This window comes from Pithys albifrons, chromosome 3, assembly GCF_047495875.1.
Source record: "Pithys albifrons albifrons isolate INPA30051 chromosome 3, PitAlb_v1, whole genome shotgun sequence".
Taxonomy (NCBI): Eukaryota; Metazoa; Chordata; class Aves; order Passeriformes; family Thamnophilidae; genus Pithys; species Pithys albifrons.
In genome coordinates, this window is record NC_092460.1 from 100,235,899 (window position 1) to 100,254,359 (window position 18,461).

The 18,461-nt window shown below is 59.1% G+C and overlaps 1 protein-coding gene across 1 annotated transcript in view; it reads right to left on the bottom strand.

Annotated features, from left to right (window-relative positions):
• Positions 1 to 245: 245 nt before the first annotated feature.
• SHANK3 (SH3 and multiple ankyrin repeat domains 3) overlaps positions 246 to 18,461 on the bottom strand; it is a 269,795-nt gene continuing 251,579 nt past the window's right edge. The window contains exons 16-18 of the mRNA XM_071550093.1: positions 18,084 to 18,208; positions 4,481 to 4,616; positions 246 to 508 (exon numbers count right to left, since the gene is read on the bottom strand). Coding sequence (XP_071406194.1) covers positions 246 to 508; positions 4,481 to 4,616; positions 18,084 to 18,208 — 524 coding nt within the window. The remainder of the gene's footprint in view (positions 509 to 4,480; positions 4,617 to 18,083; positions 18,209 to 18,461) is intronic.

Below are 18,461 nucleotides of genomic sequence, written 5' to 3' on the forward strand. Positions count from 1 at the left end.
CAGGGAGAGGAGCAGGGAGAGGCACAGGGAGAGGAGCAGGGAGAGGAACACGGAGAGAGACAAGGGAGAGGAACAGGCAGGGGAACACGGCTCCTGCCGGCCGGGGCCGGGGGTGGACAGCCCTCCACAAGCACACGGAGACACCCTCCGTCCTCCCCCCCGCCGCCTCCGCGGGGATGCGACACCGGAGCGGTGGGTGGCTCTGGGGGGGTGTCCTGCACCCCGAATCCCACAGCCACAGCCTCTCAGCCCCCCACGCCCCTCTCTCTGAGCACGACGGGACCTCCGGCGCGGGAGGAGAGCATCGCCCGGCGCTCCTGCTCATGCAGCTCTCCGGGAAAACGGGCACCGGGAGGGCGCTCCGGCCCCGGCTCCTCGTGCCCCCCGTGCCCCCCGCGCCCCGGCGAGCCCCCCGCCCTGCCCTTACCCAGCTCCTCCAGCTCGGCCGTCATGGACTTGGACCGCAGCGTCAGGGTGGTGCTGGGCGCTCTCTTGGGAGGCGGCGGAGCTGAAAGGAAGAGAGACGGCATTTTGCATTTCTTGTCCAGGAACTTACGAGGAGTGGCCAGATGCAGGTGCCACTTCTTCTCCACAGCCTGGATCTCCTCGTACTCGCGGGATGAGGAGTCGCACTGCTGCAGGATCTTATTGAGGCTGCGCGTGGAAGCGAACTTCTTCATGGTCTCGGTGCCACAGTCCCGGGCACGGGGCAGAGCCCCGGCGGTCCCGCAGGAACGGTGCCCGCAGCCCTCAGCCGAGGAGCAGAGTCCAAGTCATCTCCCTGGGCTGCGCCTTCCCCCCGCGGCCACGGCGGCGGCTCCGGCTACGAGAGCCCCCCGCGAGTTAAGCGCGGCTGCCCTCGGGGCTCGGCTCTCGGGGGCGCAGCCCCTCCACACGCGCCCTGGCCGGGGCTGGGAGGGAGGGACGGACGCGGCCGGCGGGCCCCAGCTCGGGCTGTCCTTCCTTCCTTCCTTCCCGCCTCGGCGCGGCCCCCGGAGCGCAGCCCACCCACCCTCCTCCGCCGTGCCCGGGCCGGGCAGCTGCTCCGCTGGCTCGGGCCCTACGGCAGCGCTGGCGTCCGGCGGGGCGAGGGGCGACCGGGACACATGGCCGGGCCGGGCCGTGGGAGCGGCCCCGAGGGCTCCCTGTGCGGGCCGGCCCGCGGGGCTGCCATCAGCCGGGAGCCCACCGGCACGGGGACGAGTTGAAGGCTCTTCCTCTTCACTCGGGTGCCTCCTCCTCCTCCTCGCTCGCTGACAATGCTGGATTCAACGCTCAGGCATTGCCATGGCAACTGGAGCTCCAGGCTCTGCTGCTGCATCAGGGACCCAACGGGGCGGATTCAACCGGAGCCAGTCCCCCCACACAGGCCTCCGGCACCCGGGGAGGGGGCGATGGGGCCCCGACCCCCGGCCACGCTGCGGGCGGGGGTCCCGCACTGGCCACTGGGCTGCGGTCCCCGCGCTCCGCACGGTGGGGCGGCCCCGAGGGTCGGGAACAGGGAACGGGCACGGCCGGGCGGCTGCTCCAGGCTCGGGGCTGCGAGCACCGGGAAGGGGCGAGCGGCACCCCCGGGGGGCCCAGGGCTGCCTCCCGAGCTCAGCTTTTCTCACGGCTCGTGCTTTTGTGCCGTGACAACATAATTGCAGCTCGTGGTGCCAGCAGAGCTGCTCCCTCCCCCTCGCCCCGCGTGCTGCGCTGGGAGCGCTCCCATCCCTGTGCTCCCATCATCACCCTGATCCCAGTTCCCATCCCTGTGCTCCCATCAGCACCCTGATCCCAGCTCCCATCCCTGTGCTCCCATCAGCACCCTGATCCCAGCTCCCATCCCTGTGCTCCCATCAGCACCCTGATCCCAGCTCCCAGCACCCTGATCCCAGCTCCCATCCCTGTGCTCCCATCACCCTGATCCCAGTTCCCATCCCTGTGCTCCCATCACCCTGATCCCAGTTCCCATCCCTGTGCTCCCATCAGCACCCTGATCCCAGTTCCCATCCCTGTGCTCCCATCAGCACCCTGATCCCAGCTCCCATCCCTGTGCTCCCATCAGCACCCTGATCCCAGCTCCCATCCCTGTGCTCCCATCAGCACCCTGATCCCAGTTCCCATCCCTGTGCTCCCATCAGCACCCTGATCCCAGTTCCCATCCCTGTGCTCCCATCAGCACCCTGATCCCAGCTCCCATCCCTGTGCTCCCATCACCCTGATCCCAGTTCCCATCCCTGTGCTCCCATCACCCTGATCCCAGTTCCCATCCCTGTGCTCCCATCAGCACCCTGATCCCAGCTCCCATCCCTGTGCTCCCATCATCACCCTGATCCCAGCTCCCATCCCTGTGCTCCCATCATCACCCTGATCCCAGCTCCCATCCCTGTGCTCCCATCACCCTGCTCCTGGCCCCCAATCCTGCCCCCCACTCCCATCTTTCTGCTCCCATTCTCCTGCTTCTGTCCCCTCCCCATTCCCAACCCCTTGCTCTGTCACCCTAGTCCAATTCCCCTGCTCCCATCCCTCTGCTCCTGCCCTCCCCTTCCAATTCCCCACTCCCATTCCCCTGCTCCTGTCCCCTCCACTCTCATCCCTCTCTTCCATTCCCCTGCTCTTGTCCCCCTCTCCCATTCCCCTGCTCCTGTGCCCTCATTCCCATCTCCCTTCTCCTGTCCTCCCCCTCCCATCTCCCTGCTCTTGTACCCCCATCCCCTTTCCCCTTCTCCTGGTCCCCTCACTCCTGTCCCCTCCATCCCATTCCCCATTCCAGGTTCCCAGTCAATCTCCCCAAAACCTCTCCTGCCAGCTGTGTCCCTGCCCTGTGCTGCCAGCTGTGCCCTTGCCCTCCCCAGCTGCCTGTCCCCAGCTGTGTCCCTGTCCTCCCCAGCTGCCTGTCCCCAGCTGTGTCCCTGCCCTCCCCAGCTGCCTGTCCCCAGCTGTGCCCTTGCCCTCCCCAGCTGCCTGTCCCCAGCTGTGTCCCTGCCCTTCCCAGCTGCCTGTCCCCAGTTGTGCCCTTGCCCTCCCCAGCTGCCTCTCCCCAGCTGTGTCCCTGCCCTCCCCAGCTGCCTGTCCCCAGCTGTGTCCCTGCCCTGTGCTGCCAGCTGTGCCCTTGCCCTCCCCAGCTGCCTGTCCCCAGCTGTGCCCTTGCCCTCCCCAGCTGCCTGTCCCCAGCTGTGCCCTTGCCCTCCCCAGCTGCCCGTCCCCAGCTGTGCCCTTGCCCTCCCCTGCATTCCACACCCCTCCTATACACAGCTGGGTCTGTGTCCCATCCAGATGTTCCTGCCCACCCCCCAGCTGGATGTCCCCAACCTTGGGGGTCCCACCAGTGACCAGCAGCCCTGGGACCATCTTGCCAAAGAAGCCCCCAAGGATGGGAGCACTTCCAGGGATGGGGCAGCCCCAGCTTCTCTGCCCAACCTGTGCCAGGGCCTGCCCACCCTCCCAGCCACCAATTCCTCCCCAATATCCCACCTAATCCAGGACTCCCTTAGTTTAAGGCCTGCAGAAAACCAGCCTCAGTGTTGGTGCCACATTCCCAGGTAAAGCTGGAGTGAACTGAGGTGCTCCAATCCCTGAGGGAGCACAGGCTCCATCCTGGCACCCCCTGAGCTCCTGTGGGCACCATCCTGCCCCCAACACCCCCAGGGCCTGTTCCCCACCCTGAGACCCCACAGGAAAGGGGGTCTCTGCTCTCCAGCCCCGTGTGGAGCAGCTGATCCCAAGGAGTTGGCTCCAACCTTTGGGCATTCACAGCTCCAGTGGGCAAACAGAGCTGGTGTCCTGCAGCCCACAAGTAGTTGGGATATCCCAACACCCCCTGACCACCTTCATCAATTTTTAATAACAATAGTTTTGTTTTCAAAATGAACTGTGAGTCCTGCCTGGATAAAACCAGCTTAGATTAAAGAATTCCATCTTTTTGAGGGATATGATTTTCCAAGATTTCAGCTGCTACTTTTCAACAAGATTAAATTCTGTTGCCTTCAGTCTTATAAAAAATCCCAACAGGCTCCAAAGTGCAATGGCAGCAGAATGTTCAGCCTTGTGAGAATTATCTGTATCCAACAGCTAAAAGAGAACTTGATTTCTGTCTCCTGGTGCTTTTTCCCTCCTAATCCAGCCACGTTTCTGGTGTTGAACTGGAGGTTTTTAGTGCCTTGCTTTGCAAAACTCAGTTTTAATGGGCTGTTAGGACAGAGCCTGTTCAGTTGCTGGTTGGTTGGGCAGGACTCAGTAACTCAGGGAGCACTGACCCTTCCTGAGCTTCACTGACCCTTCCTGAGCTTCACTCTGAGCTTCACTCTGAGCTTCACTCTGTCTAAATCTCCTCACAGCACCATCACCCCCAACTGCAGCCACTGGCACCTCCCAGTGCTGCCCATGCAGAGCCTGGCACGGCCAGATCAGCCCACCCAGTGCCCTCCCTCCTCACTGCTGCCACTGGGGCCCCTTTGGTGGCTCCCACCCAGGGAATCAGGGGATTCACACCTACCCTTCTTCCGAACCACCTCCTCCGACTCCGGCTTGCGGCTGACGGACACGACCTTCATCACCAGGTGGTTCCCCCCCTGCCGGATCAGGGACACCACCTGCTTGTGCCCCACCTTCACCACGTTCACACCATTCACCTGGGGCAGAGCAGAGAGAGAGAGACAGAGTGGCCTCAGAGCTGCCTGCTGGGAAAACTCATGGATGTCAATCCCTCAAAAACGGATGACTCAGCATCTCCTCATGTGCTTTTCCAGCACATGGAACTCATGGAAGGCACTTTGCCAGCGACCAGGACCTTCTGGAGGAGATGGACATCCCCCCCTCCAGCTGGGCTGCCAAGGTACATCACTAAAAATTGGGTGTTTCCCAGTTTTTCTGGGGCATTTATTCCTCCTTGGAAGGGTTCACATTCCCTGGGAATGTGGAATCTTCCCTTCCCAGGCCAGGTTGGAGCACCCTGGGCTGTGGGAGGTGTCCCTGCCCATGGCAGGGGTGGCACTGGGTGGGCTTTGAGGTCCCTTCCAACCCAAACCATTCCATGATTCCATAAGACTCCTGGATCTGCAGGACTTGAGCTGTGCCTCAGGTGTGCCAGAGGTGCTGGAAGAGGGATGGATCCAACAGCTCTGGGGCACCAACCCCAAAATAACCTGGAAAAAGCCATCTCAGCACTGGGGGATTGACTGAGGAGCAAAGGACGTGGAGCAACCAGGGAACAAGGGACAGGACAAGGGCAAAGGGCCTCAGGCTGTCCCAGGAGAGGGTCAGGTGGGATACTGGGAAAATTCCTTCCTGGAAAAGGCTGTCCAGCCCTGGCACAGCTGCCCAGGAAAGTTTGAAGTGCCCATTCCTTGAGGGATTTCCAAGCCCTGTGAATGTGGCACTTGGGGACATGGTCAGTGGTGGCCTTGGCAGTGCTGGGGACAGTTGGACTCAGAGAGCTTTTCCAGCCCCAGGGATTCCATGACTCCATGAACTCAGGACTCTCCCAGACCCTCCCTCTGGGTGACTTTTTGGTGCTGAACTGAATTCTGAAATGGCACATCCTCCTTTTGAGAGCTGCAAAGCCTCGGAAATAACCCTTTTATTTCAATTATCCAATCATTCCATTGATCCAATTTTGTTCCTAATTGATTCCATGATGGTTCAATTGCCACAGAAACACGTGTTTGCTGCAGAAAATTTGGGTTTCATCAAATTACCAACCTCCTGGAGTGGAATCAGTTATTAATCTTGGAGGTTTGTTGGACAAATGGGATGGAATGGAATGGGTTGTGCCCCTGAGTGGGGCTGCCCTGTACATCTTCCTCCCAAAGGAGCCCAAATTTCCTTTGTGGGCTTTTCTAGTGGCAATTCCATCCTCCCTTTTAACCCTTTCCCCACCCACAGCACCTGATTGTTGAGTTTTGTAGCCAGGAAGTGATTTCAGCCTCACAGGTGGATAAATAAGGGGATTATCCTGCAGCCTCTTCCCAAATCCAGCCCTGCCCATGCCAGCCCTGCCCCAGCATCATCACACAGCTCAAAACTGCAAATATTGGAAAACCACCACCAGGAGAAGGCTCAGAGCTTTGGTTTCTGATGGGCTGGAAAGGGTTTTGTCACCTGCACGTGACACTGGGACATCCCCCTGCTCCTTCCCAGGGAACAGACATGGAACTGCCCAGTGTTCCAGCTTTTATCATGGAATTCCAGAAGGGTTTGGGTGTGATGGGTCCAGTTCCAACCCCTGCCATGGGCAGGGACACCTCCCACTGTCCCAGGAATGGCACTGCAGGGAGCAGGGAAGAAAAGCAGCTGGAATAACCCAGGAGGTGAGGGATGGATGTTATGCAGGAGCTGCTCATGGGGGAGACCTGTCAGGGACCTGCTTGGACTGGGCAAGAATCCCAGAATCCCTGAGCTGGCACAGCCCTCCCAGCCCCTGGAGCCCACTCTGTGCCCAATGCCCACCTTGGCAAAGCCCTCCCAGCCCCTGGAGCCCACCCTGTGCCCGATGCCCACCTTGGAAAAGCCCTCCCAGCCCATGGAGCCCACCCGGTGCCCGATGCCCACCTTGGCCCCCAGCCCAGAGCACTCAGTGCCACGGCCAGTCCTGCCTTGGGCACCTCCAGGGCTGGGCACTCCAACCCTCCCTGGGCAGCCCCTGCCATGGCCTGACCACCCTTGCCAGCACCAAATTCCTCCTCCTGTGCCCCCTGCCCCTGCCCTGGCCCAGCCTGAGGCCGTGCCCTCTGCTCCTGTCCCTGTGCCCTGGGGCACAGCCCGACCCCCTGTCCTGGCTCCCCCCTCCTGGCAGGGATTGCAGAGCCAGAAGGTGCCCCCTGAGCCTCCTTTGCTCCAGGCTCAGCCCCCCCAGCTCCCTCAGCCCCTCCTGCTGCTCCAGCCCCTTCCCAGCTCCGCTCCCTGCCCTGCACACGCTCCAGCCCCTCCGTGGCTCTGCTGCCTGAGGGGCCCAGACCTGCCCCAGCACTCCAGGAGGGACCTCTCCAGTGTAAGATCTGGGAAAACTCCCCAATTTCTGACAAACACAAACTCCTGATCCGGCCCTGGTTCCTGGGGGTGCCCAGGAGGAATCTCAGAACCACAAACAACTCCTTGGAGCAAAGTTTTTGGACAAATTCCAAACCCAAACCAAGGGGAGGGTCTGCGAGGGGGGCGAGCTCAGCTCAGAGAGGATGGTGTGAAATTCCCTGTTCTGTTTCTGCCTCAGAGCTGAGTCAGTCTGGGATGAGAAACCAGCGCTGAGATTCCCAGGAATCGGGGCTGGATCTGCCCCCCAGGAAGGGGAGCTCCCCCCAGACCCTGCTGGACACTTCCCAGTGGGAAGGAGCCCCAGCCCAGCCTGGAGGAGCCACCAGAGCCCCAGTGTGAGGAGGTGGAGGGGAAAGAGGAGCTGCTGAGTGCAGGTGATCCAAGATCAGCCACCCCCTTTGCCAGCACGGAATGTCAGCTCTGGGAGCACAACTGCATCTCCCACAGGAGGAGGAAAAGCACTTTGACATGAAAGAGGAGGCAGAAAACGAGCAAAACAATCAACTCCACCTCCTGAGCCAAGCCAGGCAGAAGGATCTTGGTAATGCACAGAAATAAAGAAAAATTCCAGGTTCTTGGACACAAAGCCTGATGAGGATGCCCTGCCCTTCTTCAGGCTTGGAAGGGGACAATAAACCACCAGTCAAATCGTGCAGAAAGTGTCCTCAAAACATCCCAGATGTAAATGTGGCACAGCCTGGGCATTAAAAACTCCTCTGAGCAGCCAAATTAGGCACCAGTGCTGAGGAGATCCAGGAGGATCCTGACCTGAGAGGATCCAGGGAAAGGGAGGAGCCACCAGCAGGATGCTGGACATGGACCTGGGGGGTGCAGCTCCAGGAACGTCCTGGAGTTGCTGCTGAGCTCTGGAAATTGTGGGTTCAGCACAAAACAGAAGCAAAACAGGCACCAAAATCTATCAGGGAAAAGCAAGGAAACCTATCCTGGAAATCTGGCATGGGAAGTGAGGTGGGATCTGTCATTTGGGGCTCGTCTGGTTCAGCATCTGCAGGAGCAGGACCAGAAAAGGGCAATTAAAATGGTCAAGGGGATGGAACAACTTCCCTTTGGAGACAGGCTGGGAATATCAGCCATTGGAACAGGCTGCCCAGGGCAGGGGTGGATTCCCCAGCCCTGGGGGGATTTCAAAGCCATGTGGAGGTGGCACTTGGGGACATGGTCAGTGGTGGCCTGGGCAGTGCTGGGGGTGTTGGACTCGATGGGCTCAGAGGGATTTTCCAACCTCAGTGACTCTGATTCCAGGATTTCTCTCCAGTTTGGAGAAGAGGAGGCTCAGGGAGGTGCAAGGCCAAGGTTTACAAACCCCTGGAGGCAGGGGGGGGTTCTGTCACCCCCAACCCCCTCAGCACTGGGAGCTGTGGAGGGACCAGCACTGGGAAACTCAGAGGGATGGGAGGAATTCTGAGCCAGCAGGGCCATGCCTGGGCTGGACCAGGAGCAGGCAGGGACATTCCTGCTGATGGCCCCAGTGCCACTCCAGGTGCTGGAAGGGACAAGGGCAATGGACCACCTGGAATGGCCAGGACCTGTGATCTCTACAGTTTATCTCCTTCATTAATTCCAATTAATTCTGGAATGGCACTGTCATGGGCAGGGAACTGGGCTAATGGACCATCCTCTGCTCCCGTGGGACATTCCTGCTCAGTGCCATCCCTCCCAGGCAGCTGGCACATCCTCCTGACCATCTCAGCTGCCTCACAATCCCGGGATCCCTGAGGCTGGCACAGCCCTGCCAGCCCCTGGAGCCCACCCTGTGCCTGATGCCCAACTTGGCAATGCCCTGCCAGCCCATGGAGACCATCCTGTGCCCAATGCCCACCTTGCCAAAGCCCTCACAGCCCATGGAGCCCACCCTGTGCCTGATGCCCACCTTGGCAAAGCCCTCCCAGCCCACAGAGCCCACCCTGTGCCCGATGCCCACCTTGGCAAAGCCCTCCCAGCCCATGGAGCCCACCCTGTGCCCCATGCCCACCTTGGCAAAGCCCTCCCAGCCCATGGAGCCCACCCTGTGCCCGATGCCCACCTTGTCCCCAGCCCAGAGCACTCAGTGCCACGGCCAGTCCTGCCTTGGGCACCTCCAGGCCTGGGCACTCCAACCCTCCCTGGGCAGCCCCTGCCAGGCCCTGCCCACCCTTTCCAGCAGGAAATTCCTCAATGCACAGATTTGCAGGTGGTGGGTGAGTTCTATGACCTGGGAGTCCTACAAGTCCCTCTGCTCTGGAGCCAGGCTGGGAGAGCTGGGGGGTCACCTGGAGAAGAGAAGGGTCCAGGGACACCTGAGAGCCCCTGGCAGGGCCTGAAGGGGCTCCAGGAGAGCTGGGCAGTGACTGGGGCCAAGGCCTGGAGGGCCAGGACACAGGGAATGGCTTCCCAGTGCCAGAGGGCAGGGCTGGGGGGGCTGTTGGGAAGGGATTGGTGTCTGGGAGGGTGGGCAGGGGCTGGGCTGGATTTCCCAGAGAAGCTGTGGCTGCCCCTGGATCCATCCCTGGGAGTGTCCCAGGCCAGGCTGGACAGGGCTTGGAGCACCCTGGGCTATGGGAGGTGTCCCTGCCCATGGCAGGGGTGGCACTGGGTGGGCTGTGAGGTCCCTTCCCACCCAAACCCTCCACAATTCAATGTGGCACCTTGTCTGTACCCTCATTCCATGTCTGCCCAGAGGAAGCCTGACTTGATAATGAAGCACCTGAATCCCACATTCCCAGGAATAAGAAGTTTCTTGGAGGAAAGGAAGCTCTGAGGCCTGAGTGAAGCTTGTCCTGCTCCAGAGCTCTGTGATGACCATCCACCAGGACAGGGCCACCAATCAGGATAAACACAAACCAGTGGCAGAACTTGGGGGGACTTGGGGGTAAACCTTCACCAACAGGAAGAGAACAGAGTGTTCTGGAATGCCAAGCTCCTCATTCCAGCCTGGAAAGAGGCTGCAGGATCATCCACATCCCAAGATGGTCCTACTGAGAACCTGAGCTCTGGCCTGTCCTTCCCACCCCTCCCAGTGAACCTCATTGTCTGGGCAGAGGATGGGCCAGTGCAGAAATGGGATTCCAGTCAATCCATGGCTGGGGTTATCCAGGGAATGTCTGTCCTTGTGCTGAGACCTGCACTGAGCCACCTCCCTCCAGACTGGTGATGGAATTCCATACCCCCCTCTGGAGTTCTGTCCCTCCCTGGCTGACCAAGGTGGGCTCCTTCAGCCTCAAACCTTTTCCAACTCCTGAGTCATTCCAAGAGCCCTTCAGATCCTGCCTGGCAGTGCTGGATCCAACCCCCAGGGCTGGATCACCAAGGGAACTTTGATCCATCCCCCAAAGCTCCACCCAGGTGGGAAGTTCATGGAGCTCTGGAAGTTTGTCCTTCACACACACGAAGGATGTGCCACATCCCACACAGCCAGGCAGGGACACCAGGGGAGAACCCGAGTCCTCTGCAGAATTCCCTTCTCCCAGGGTAATCCCCAACCCTCCAACCACATTCCTTGCCTGCAGCCACATCCCCTGGCAGGTTCTGCTGCACTGGGACAGCCCCACCCTGGGCAGCAGCAGCAGCTCCTCTGCTGTTTGTGCCACCCACAATCCACAGGGACAGGGGGTTTGGGAACATGGAGAGACCTCATGGAATCACAGAATCATTTGGATTGGAAAATCCCTCTGAGCCACAGAGTCCAACCATCCCCATCCCTGCCCAGGCCACCACTGCCCATGTCCCCAAGTGCCACATCCACAGGGCTCTGAAATCCATCCAGGGGTGGGGATTCCACCAACTCTCTGGGCAGCTCATTCCAATGTTTCAGAGCCCTTTCCAGGCAGGAATTTCCCCAATATCCAACGAGATCATCCCCTGGCCCAGCCTGAGGCTGTGCCCTCTCCTCCTGTCTCTGTCCCTGGGGCAGAGCCTGACCCCCCTCCTGGCAGGGCCCTGTGGAGAGCAAAAACCTCCCAGTCTTAATTCCACTTCTTTGTGCCTCAATCCCAGAGTTCCTGAGGAATTCCCAAGCCCTGTGTGCAGCTCCAGCATTCCATGGAGCCCGACAGCAGGTGCAGCTCCACCCCCAGAGCCCTCCGGGATATTAATTGTATTTGCCATCTCTAATTCTTTGTTGATTTCATTAATTGCTTCATTATCGACACTTCATTTTCCTCAATCACCCACCTCGTGCCCTGCAGAGCCTGAGGATCCCACCCTGGCTCTGGAATGCTGATCCCAGGCTCTGGCAGATACTTTGGGATCTGTTATTCAAGCCTCTTAATTTGGGGCTGTTTATTTTTAGCAAATACAATCTCACTTTCTCCTTGGTTACAGCTGGGAAACTTTCTGTTCCAAGCACATCAGATGGAGAGTTACATCCTCCTGATTTGTTCCAAACTCAGAGCAGAACATTTCTGCCTTTTTTTTTTTTGCACCAGAATATACAATTTCATCATTTGCATATGGAAATGGAGCTCGACCAGCCCCTTTTTTTTTTTCATCTCCTAATGCTCCAAAATTTCTTATTATCTTTACATATTGGCCTTTGATATTTCCTTTGGCTCCTCTTATCAACCTCCTACACACTTGAGCTCAAATTATCCGCATTTCCTTCTCCTTTCCTTGCTAACCTTTCCAGCAAGGAGGGATCTGGAAGGTTTCCCTTCCCTTCCTTCAGCAGGCTGGTGGCTCAGGTCTTGCTCACAAGATTTTCCCCCCTGGATTTTGGACTCCATTTAGCAGCATGTCCTGAAAACCCCTTCAAATCCCAGTAATTGGAATCATGGGATGGTTTGGGCTGGAAAGGACTTTGAAGATCATCCATTTGCAACCACAGGGACACCTCCCATAGCCCAGGGTGCTCCAAGCCCTGTCCAGCCTGGCCTTGGACACTGCCAGGGATGGATCCAGGGGCAGCCACAGCTTCTCTGGGAAATCCAGCCCACCTTGGACACTGCCAGGGATGGATCCAGGGGCAGCCACAGCTTCTCTGGGAAATCCAGCCCAGCCCCTGCCCACCCTCCCACCCACCAATCCCTTCCCAACATCCCCCCCAGCCCTGCCCTCTGGCACTGGGAAGCCATTCCCTGTGTCCTGCCCCTCCAGGCCTTGGCCCCAGTCCCTCCCCAGCTCTCCTGGAGCCCCTTCAGGCCCTGCCAGGGGCTCTCAGCACTCTGGGGCCCCACTGGACACAGCAATTGGGCACTGCCTGTGCCAGGAGCATCCTCAGCTCTGCTTGCCCTCCTGGATGCAGCAATTCCCTTGGCTGGGAATGGTTCAGCTGCAGAGAGACCTGGAAGCACCAAGGGTGGAGCCAAAATCTCCTGATTGATGGGAATGCTGGGATGGTTTGGGTTGGAAGGGACTTAAAGCCCATCCAGTTCCAACCCCAACCCCTCCCACTGTCCCAGGTGCTCCAGCCTGGCCTTGGACACTGCCAGGGATGGATCCAGGGGCAGCCACAGCTTCTCTGGGAAATCCAGCCCAGCCCCTGCCCACCCTCCCAGACACCAATCCCTTCCCAATATCCCACCTATTCCTGCCTTCTGGCACTGGGAAGCCATTCCCTGTGTCCTGGCCCTCCATTCCTTGTCCCCAGTCCCTCCCCAGCTCTCCTGGAGCCCCTTCAGGCCCTGGAAGGGGCTCTCAGGTGTCCCTGGACCCTTCTCTTCTCCAGGTGACCCCCCCCAGCTCTCCCAGCCTGGCTCCAGAGCAGAGATTCAAATTATCCAAATCCCAGTTGATATTCCCTTGCATTCTCTGGCAGGACCAACTCTTCAGGAGCAGCAGAGGAGATTTCCAGGACACATTCCCAGTGGGACTGACCATGGCCAGGGCAGGTTTTCTCCTCACCCCCAGGGAAGCAACAGCATCATGGAATTTGAACTGTTTGGGTTAGAAAAGACCTTTAAGGTCCTCCAGTCCATCGACCTCCACCACCTCCATCTCCCCAAAGTGCCACATCCACAAGTTTTTTGGGCATTTCCAGGGCTGGGGACTCCACCACTTCCCTGAGCAGACCCTTCCAAGGCTTTCCAACCTTTTCCATGAGGAAATATTCCCTAACATCCAATGCAAAGCTCCCCTGGTGGCCTTGGGGTCTCTCAGCCCCAACCCTTTCTCCCTGCTGTGAGATGCCACCTCCATATTAATTCCCATTTTCTTTCAACAAACCCTTTGTCCAACTTCACCACCCAGCCCTAAACAATGAAAATATCCAGACCTACATCCATAGGATTTCTACCCACAGATTTCTGTCCATATTTGAGCCCAAAGTGCTGTGCACACATTCAGGCGTGATCCATGTCTGTCCATGGAATGAACACTCAGAGGCTGTTTCCTCAAGAGGGAATTCCAGGGATTAAAACCTGACAGGCACAGGGTTGGACACTGTGGACTGGAATCCTGGCTGGGTTTTCAAAATCCCACACCCTGATGGGTCTAATCTAGTCCTAACCTGGGAATTCCCAGCCTGGAGCCATCCTGCTGACTGCAGGTGAGTGGGAACTGCCTGGTGGAGCAACTGTTGGGATGTGTTTCAGGGAGTCATGGAATCATCAAGGTTGGGAAACCTTCTGAGACTGAGTCCAACCAGCACTGCCCAGGCCACCACTGACCATGTCCCCAAGTGTCACATCCACAGGGCTTTGAAATCCCTCCAGGGATGGGCACTCCAAACCTCCCTGGGCAGCTGGAATTCCAGGAAGGAATTTTCCCCATATCCAATGTAAACTGTGGTTGTTCCAGAGGCTGGGCATGATTTTCCAGGAAGGATCCCTGCCATGGTCAGGACCTTCCCCAGGGGCTGCAGCTCTGGTGGGGACACAAAGTGTGCTTTGTGTGGGCTCCAGCATGGACACACTTCCCAAAGGAAATGTGGGACTGTGGGATCCTCCTGATCCACCCCTGGACAGCTGCCAGCAATTCCAGCCCATGGAGGACACTGGATCAGTGATGATCCATCCCTGGAGTGCTGGGGCAGGTCTGGGCCCCTCAGGCAGCAGAGCCACGGAGGGGCTGGAGCGTGTGCAGGGCAGGGAGTGGAGCTGGGAAGGGGCTGGAGCAGCAGGAGGGGCTGAGGGAGCTGGGGGGGCTGAGCCTGGAGCAAAGGAGGCTCAGGGGGCACCTTCTGGCTCTGCAATCCCTGCCAGGAGGGGGGAGCCGGGACAGGGGGTCGGGCTGTGCCCCAGGGCACAGGGACAGGAGGAGAGGGCACGGCCTCAGGCTGGGCCAGGGCAGGGGCAGGGGGCACAGGAGGAGGGATTTGGTGCTGGCAAGGGTGGTCAGGCCCTGGCAGGGGCTGCCCAGGGAGGTTTGGAGTGCCCAGCCCTGGAGGTGGCCAAGGCAGGACTGGCCGTGGCACTGAGTGCTGTGGGCTGGGGGCCAAGGTGGGCATCGGGCACAGGGTGGGCTCCATGGGCTGGGAGGGCTGTGCCAAGGTGGGCATCGGGCACAGGGTGGGCTCCATGGGGCTGGCAGGGCTGTGCCAAGGTGGGCATCGGGCACAGGGTGGGCTCCATGGGCTGGAAGGGCTGTGCCAAGGTGGGCATCGGGCACAGGGTGGGCTCCGTGGACTGGGAGGGCTTTTCCAAGGTGGGCATCGGGCACAGGGTGGGCTCCAGGGGCTGGGAGGGCTTTTCCAAGGTGGGCATCGGGCACAGGGTGGGCTCCATGGGCTGGGAGGGCTTTGCCAAGGTGGGCATCGGGCACAGGGTGGGCTCCAGGGGCTGGCAGGGCTTTGCCAAGGTGGGCATCGGGCACAGGGTGGGCTCCACGGGCTGGCAGGGCTGTGCCAGCCTCAGGGATCCTGGGATTGTGGGGACTGGCACGTGGGAACAGCTCCAGCACTCGGGACAGCTCCAGGAAGGGCAAAGCCCGGAGGGACCAAGGACTGAGGAGCCTCTCAGCAGAACTGGGCTCTCTGCAGTGGCACAGTGGCACCAAAAGGAAGTTCAGGGAAAATGCGACTCTGCAGATGGAAAATCAGCCACGGAGAAGTCGGACAGGACCAGAGTCAGGCCCAGCTTGGCTTTATGTCTCAGTGCTCATGGACAAAGTGAGATCCCAGAGCTCAGAGGGGCTCAGGGGAAAAGGGCCAAATGCAGGAAGGCCTTGGGCAGCTACTGGAGAGACTGGGAGGGCTGGGGACTTGTTACTGGAGAGACTGGGAGGGCTGGGGACTTGTTACTGGAGAGACTGGGAGGGCTGGGGACTTGTTACTGGAGAGACTGGGAGGGCTGGGAACTCGTTACTGGAGAGACTGGGAGGGCTGGGGACTTGTTACTGGAGAGACTGGGAGGGCTGGGAACTTGTTACTGGAGAGACTGGGATCCAGCAGGTCTCACATGGAGACTGTCCCTGTCACCAAACTGGAAACACCTCTCAGGACTTCCCATCTGGTCTGGAATTACTTGGAGAAATTACTTGGAGAAATCCTCTCCCCCTGACTCATCCCAAGGGTCTGGAATGCTGACCAAGGGACACCTGGAGATCCTCCTGTCCCACCAACTCATCCCAAGGGTTTGGAATGCTGACCAGGGATACCTGGAGATCTTCCTGTCCCAATGACTCATCCCAAGGGTCTGGAATGCTGATCAGAGATACCTGGAGATCCTCCTCTCCTCCTGACTCATCCCAAGGGTCTGGAATGCTGATCAGGGGATACCTGGAGATCCTTCTCTCCCCCTGACTCATCCCAAGGGTCTGGAATGCTGACCAGGGGATACCTGGAGATCCTCCTCTCCCCCTGACTCATCCCAAGGGTCTGGAATGCTGACCAAGGGCTGACCCACTTCTGTACTGGGATTTGCTCACTCCAGTGTGGAAGCAACTCACACCTTCCTATGGGTCTAGCACTGACCTCCAGGACTAAGAATTCTCAAAATCTAAAAAAAAAAGATTAATTTCATCTTCATTTAACTATTACTTATTTAATTATTTCATTTAATCTCTAAAAAGATGGTCTGAGGCTCCAAATAAAGCCTCAAACTCTGAATTCCCACACTCTTTCCACCTAAAGTGAAACCCTCTGTAATCCAGACCCCTGGAAAGGTCAGTGAGGGTGTTCCCAGAGCCCTGCAGAGGGTTCCAGGCTCCATCCTGCCCCCTCCCTCCTGGATTTTCCCCCTGGAATGTGGCTCCCACTGCGGCAGAGCTGTTGGGCTCCTTCTGGAGCCACCTCCAGCTTCCCTTCCTGGGAAGCCACTCACGTTGGCAGCCACGGGGGTGGTCAGTTCCTCCTGCTCATCCCCAGGAACAGGAACCAGCAGAGACTCTTGTTCTGCAGCTCAACATCCCACTGGGAATGAGGGGAGGGGGTTGAGGTTCTCCCACCAACCTGCTCCCCACACCCCGCGTGGCTTCGTGTCCTTTTGGAATTCCTGAATTCCCCACTTTGTGATGTTTTTAAAATGTCTGAGCAGGGAAAGGATCAGCCCTGGAAGGGTTTGTAGGATGAGGATCATTGACCCTGCAGCCTTCCCATGAACTACACAGTCCATGTCTGAGGAAAAAGGATGGCCACAAAGAAGCCACAGAGCCCTGATGGGAGCTCAGGGTTCCTCACCCACCTCCCTGGCACTGGGGTGACCAATATCCCTGGAAAAGAGCCTTTGGAAAACGTGTATTTAGGTTGGAAAAGCCCTCGGAGCCCAAGGAGTCCAACCACCCCCAGCACTGCCAGGGCCACCACTGTCCATGTCCCCAAGTGCCACATCCACATGGTTGTGAAATCCCTCCAGGGATGGGCACTCCAAACCTCCCTGGGCAGCTGTGCCAGGGCTGGACAGCCCTTTCCAGGCAGGAATTTCCCTGGTATCCAGTTTTCAGGACAACCTTCAGACCATGGAGTAAATCACCAGAGCTGAGCTGAGCAAGCACCACCCTCACCTCCCCAGTCCCAGCAGCACCAGTAAGACCAGTTCAGCTTTATTACCAATATCCCACCCAAATCTCTCCTTTTCCAGTGGGAAGCCATTCCCTGTGTCCTGGCCCTCCAGGCCTTGTCCCCAGTCCCTCCCCAGCTCTCCTGGAGCCCCTTCAGGCCCTGCCAGGGGCTCTCAGGTGTCCCTGGACCCTTCTCTTCTCCAGGTGACCCCCCCAGCTCTCCCAGCCTGGCTCCAGAGCAGAGGGATCAGCCCTGGAGCAGCTCCGGGGCCTCCTCTGGGCTCCTCCAGCAGCTCCAGCAGCTCCTGCTGTTGTTCCCAGGGCTGGGGCAGCTCTGCAGGGTTTGGGGTCTCACTGAGGGGGCAGAGGGGCACAATCCCCCCATCCCTGCCCTGCTGCCCACGCTGTGGGACCAGCCCAGGGCACGGGGGGTTCTGGGCTGGGCCATGTGCAGCCTCTGCCCCACCCACAGCTCAATTCCCTCTCCCAGGTCACCCCTCAGCCTGTCCCAGTCCATGGGCACTGCACAGACTGGGTACCAATCCAGCCTCATCCCACCCCTCCTGCCAGCAACGCTCCCTGGGAAGGGGCAGGACCCAACCCACGTCCCTTCCTGCCTCAACACTGCACATCTCCATTGGAGACCAATTCTCTGGGATCCCTCTGGACCCAAGACATGGAACAGACTGACAGACCAAGGAATGACCTTGGTCATCACAGCCCTGTGACCATTCCTTGGCTGCCCCACTGGAACTGGCTTTTCTCCCTCTCTCAGAAATCCAGACTCGACCTGTTCACACCAAACCTGGTTGACCTGGGACATCGTTGTCCCCCACAAGTCCCACAGCAACACCTCCTGCAGTTCCTCCAAGCACAGTCCCTAAAGCAGCAACTAATTAACGTTGCTCCTCATCAGTGAGGGGTGAATTGCATTCCTGCCTGGAAAACCCACTCCTGCCACCCCAAAGAACATCATTCCCCCAGAAGGGACTTGCTCAGGAGTTGTGCCCAGCACGAATCAGGGAATCAGAGAATGGTTTGGGTTGGAATATCCCTCTGAGCTTCTGCAAACCCACTCCTTGAATGAAGCCTCTGCTGCCTCCAGGGGATGGAGTGCAGTGTCCCCACCCCTCCAGACCCCCATCCAAGCCAAGAGCTGCAGGAAGAGGCAGTCCTGGAGGAGGCTGTGCCACACTCACCTCGATCAGAAAGTCCCCCGTGCGCAGCCCTGCTCTCCAGGCCACCCCCTCCACGTCCACCGACTCCAGGTACTGCAGCGCGGGGAAGGCGGGCGTGGGGGTGAACTCCTCGATGGGGGTCTCGGCTGCAAAACACAACGGGAGGGGGCTCTGAGCAAAGGAAACCCCTCTGAGGGTCAGACACAGCACAGGGAGGGGGCTCTGAGCAAAGGAAACGCCTCTGAGGGTCAGACACAGCACAGGGAGGGGGCTCTGAGGTGAGAAAACCCCTCTGAGGGTCACACATGGCACAGGGAGGGGGACACTGAGCTGGGGGCCAAGGAAACCCCTCTGAGGGTCACACACAGCACAGGGAGGGGGCTCTGAGCAAAGGAAACC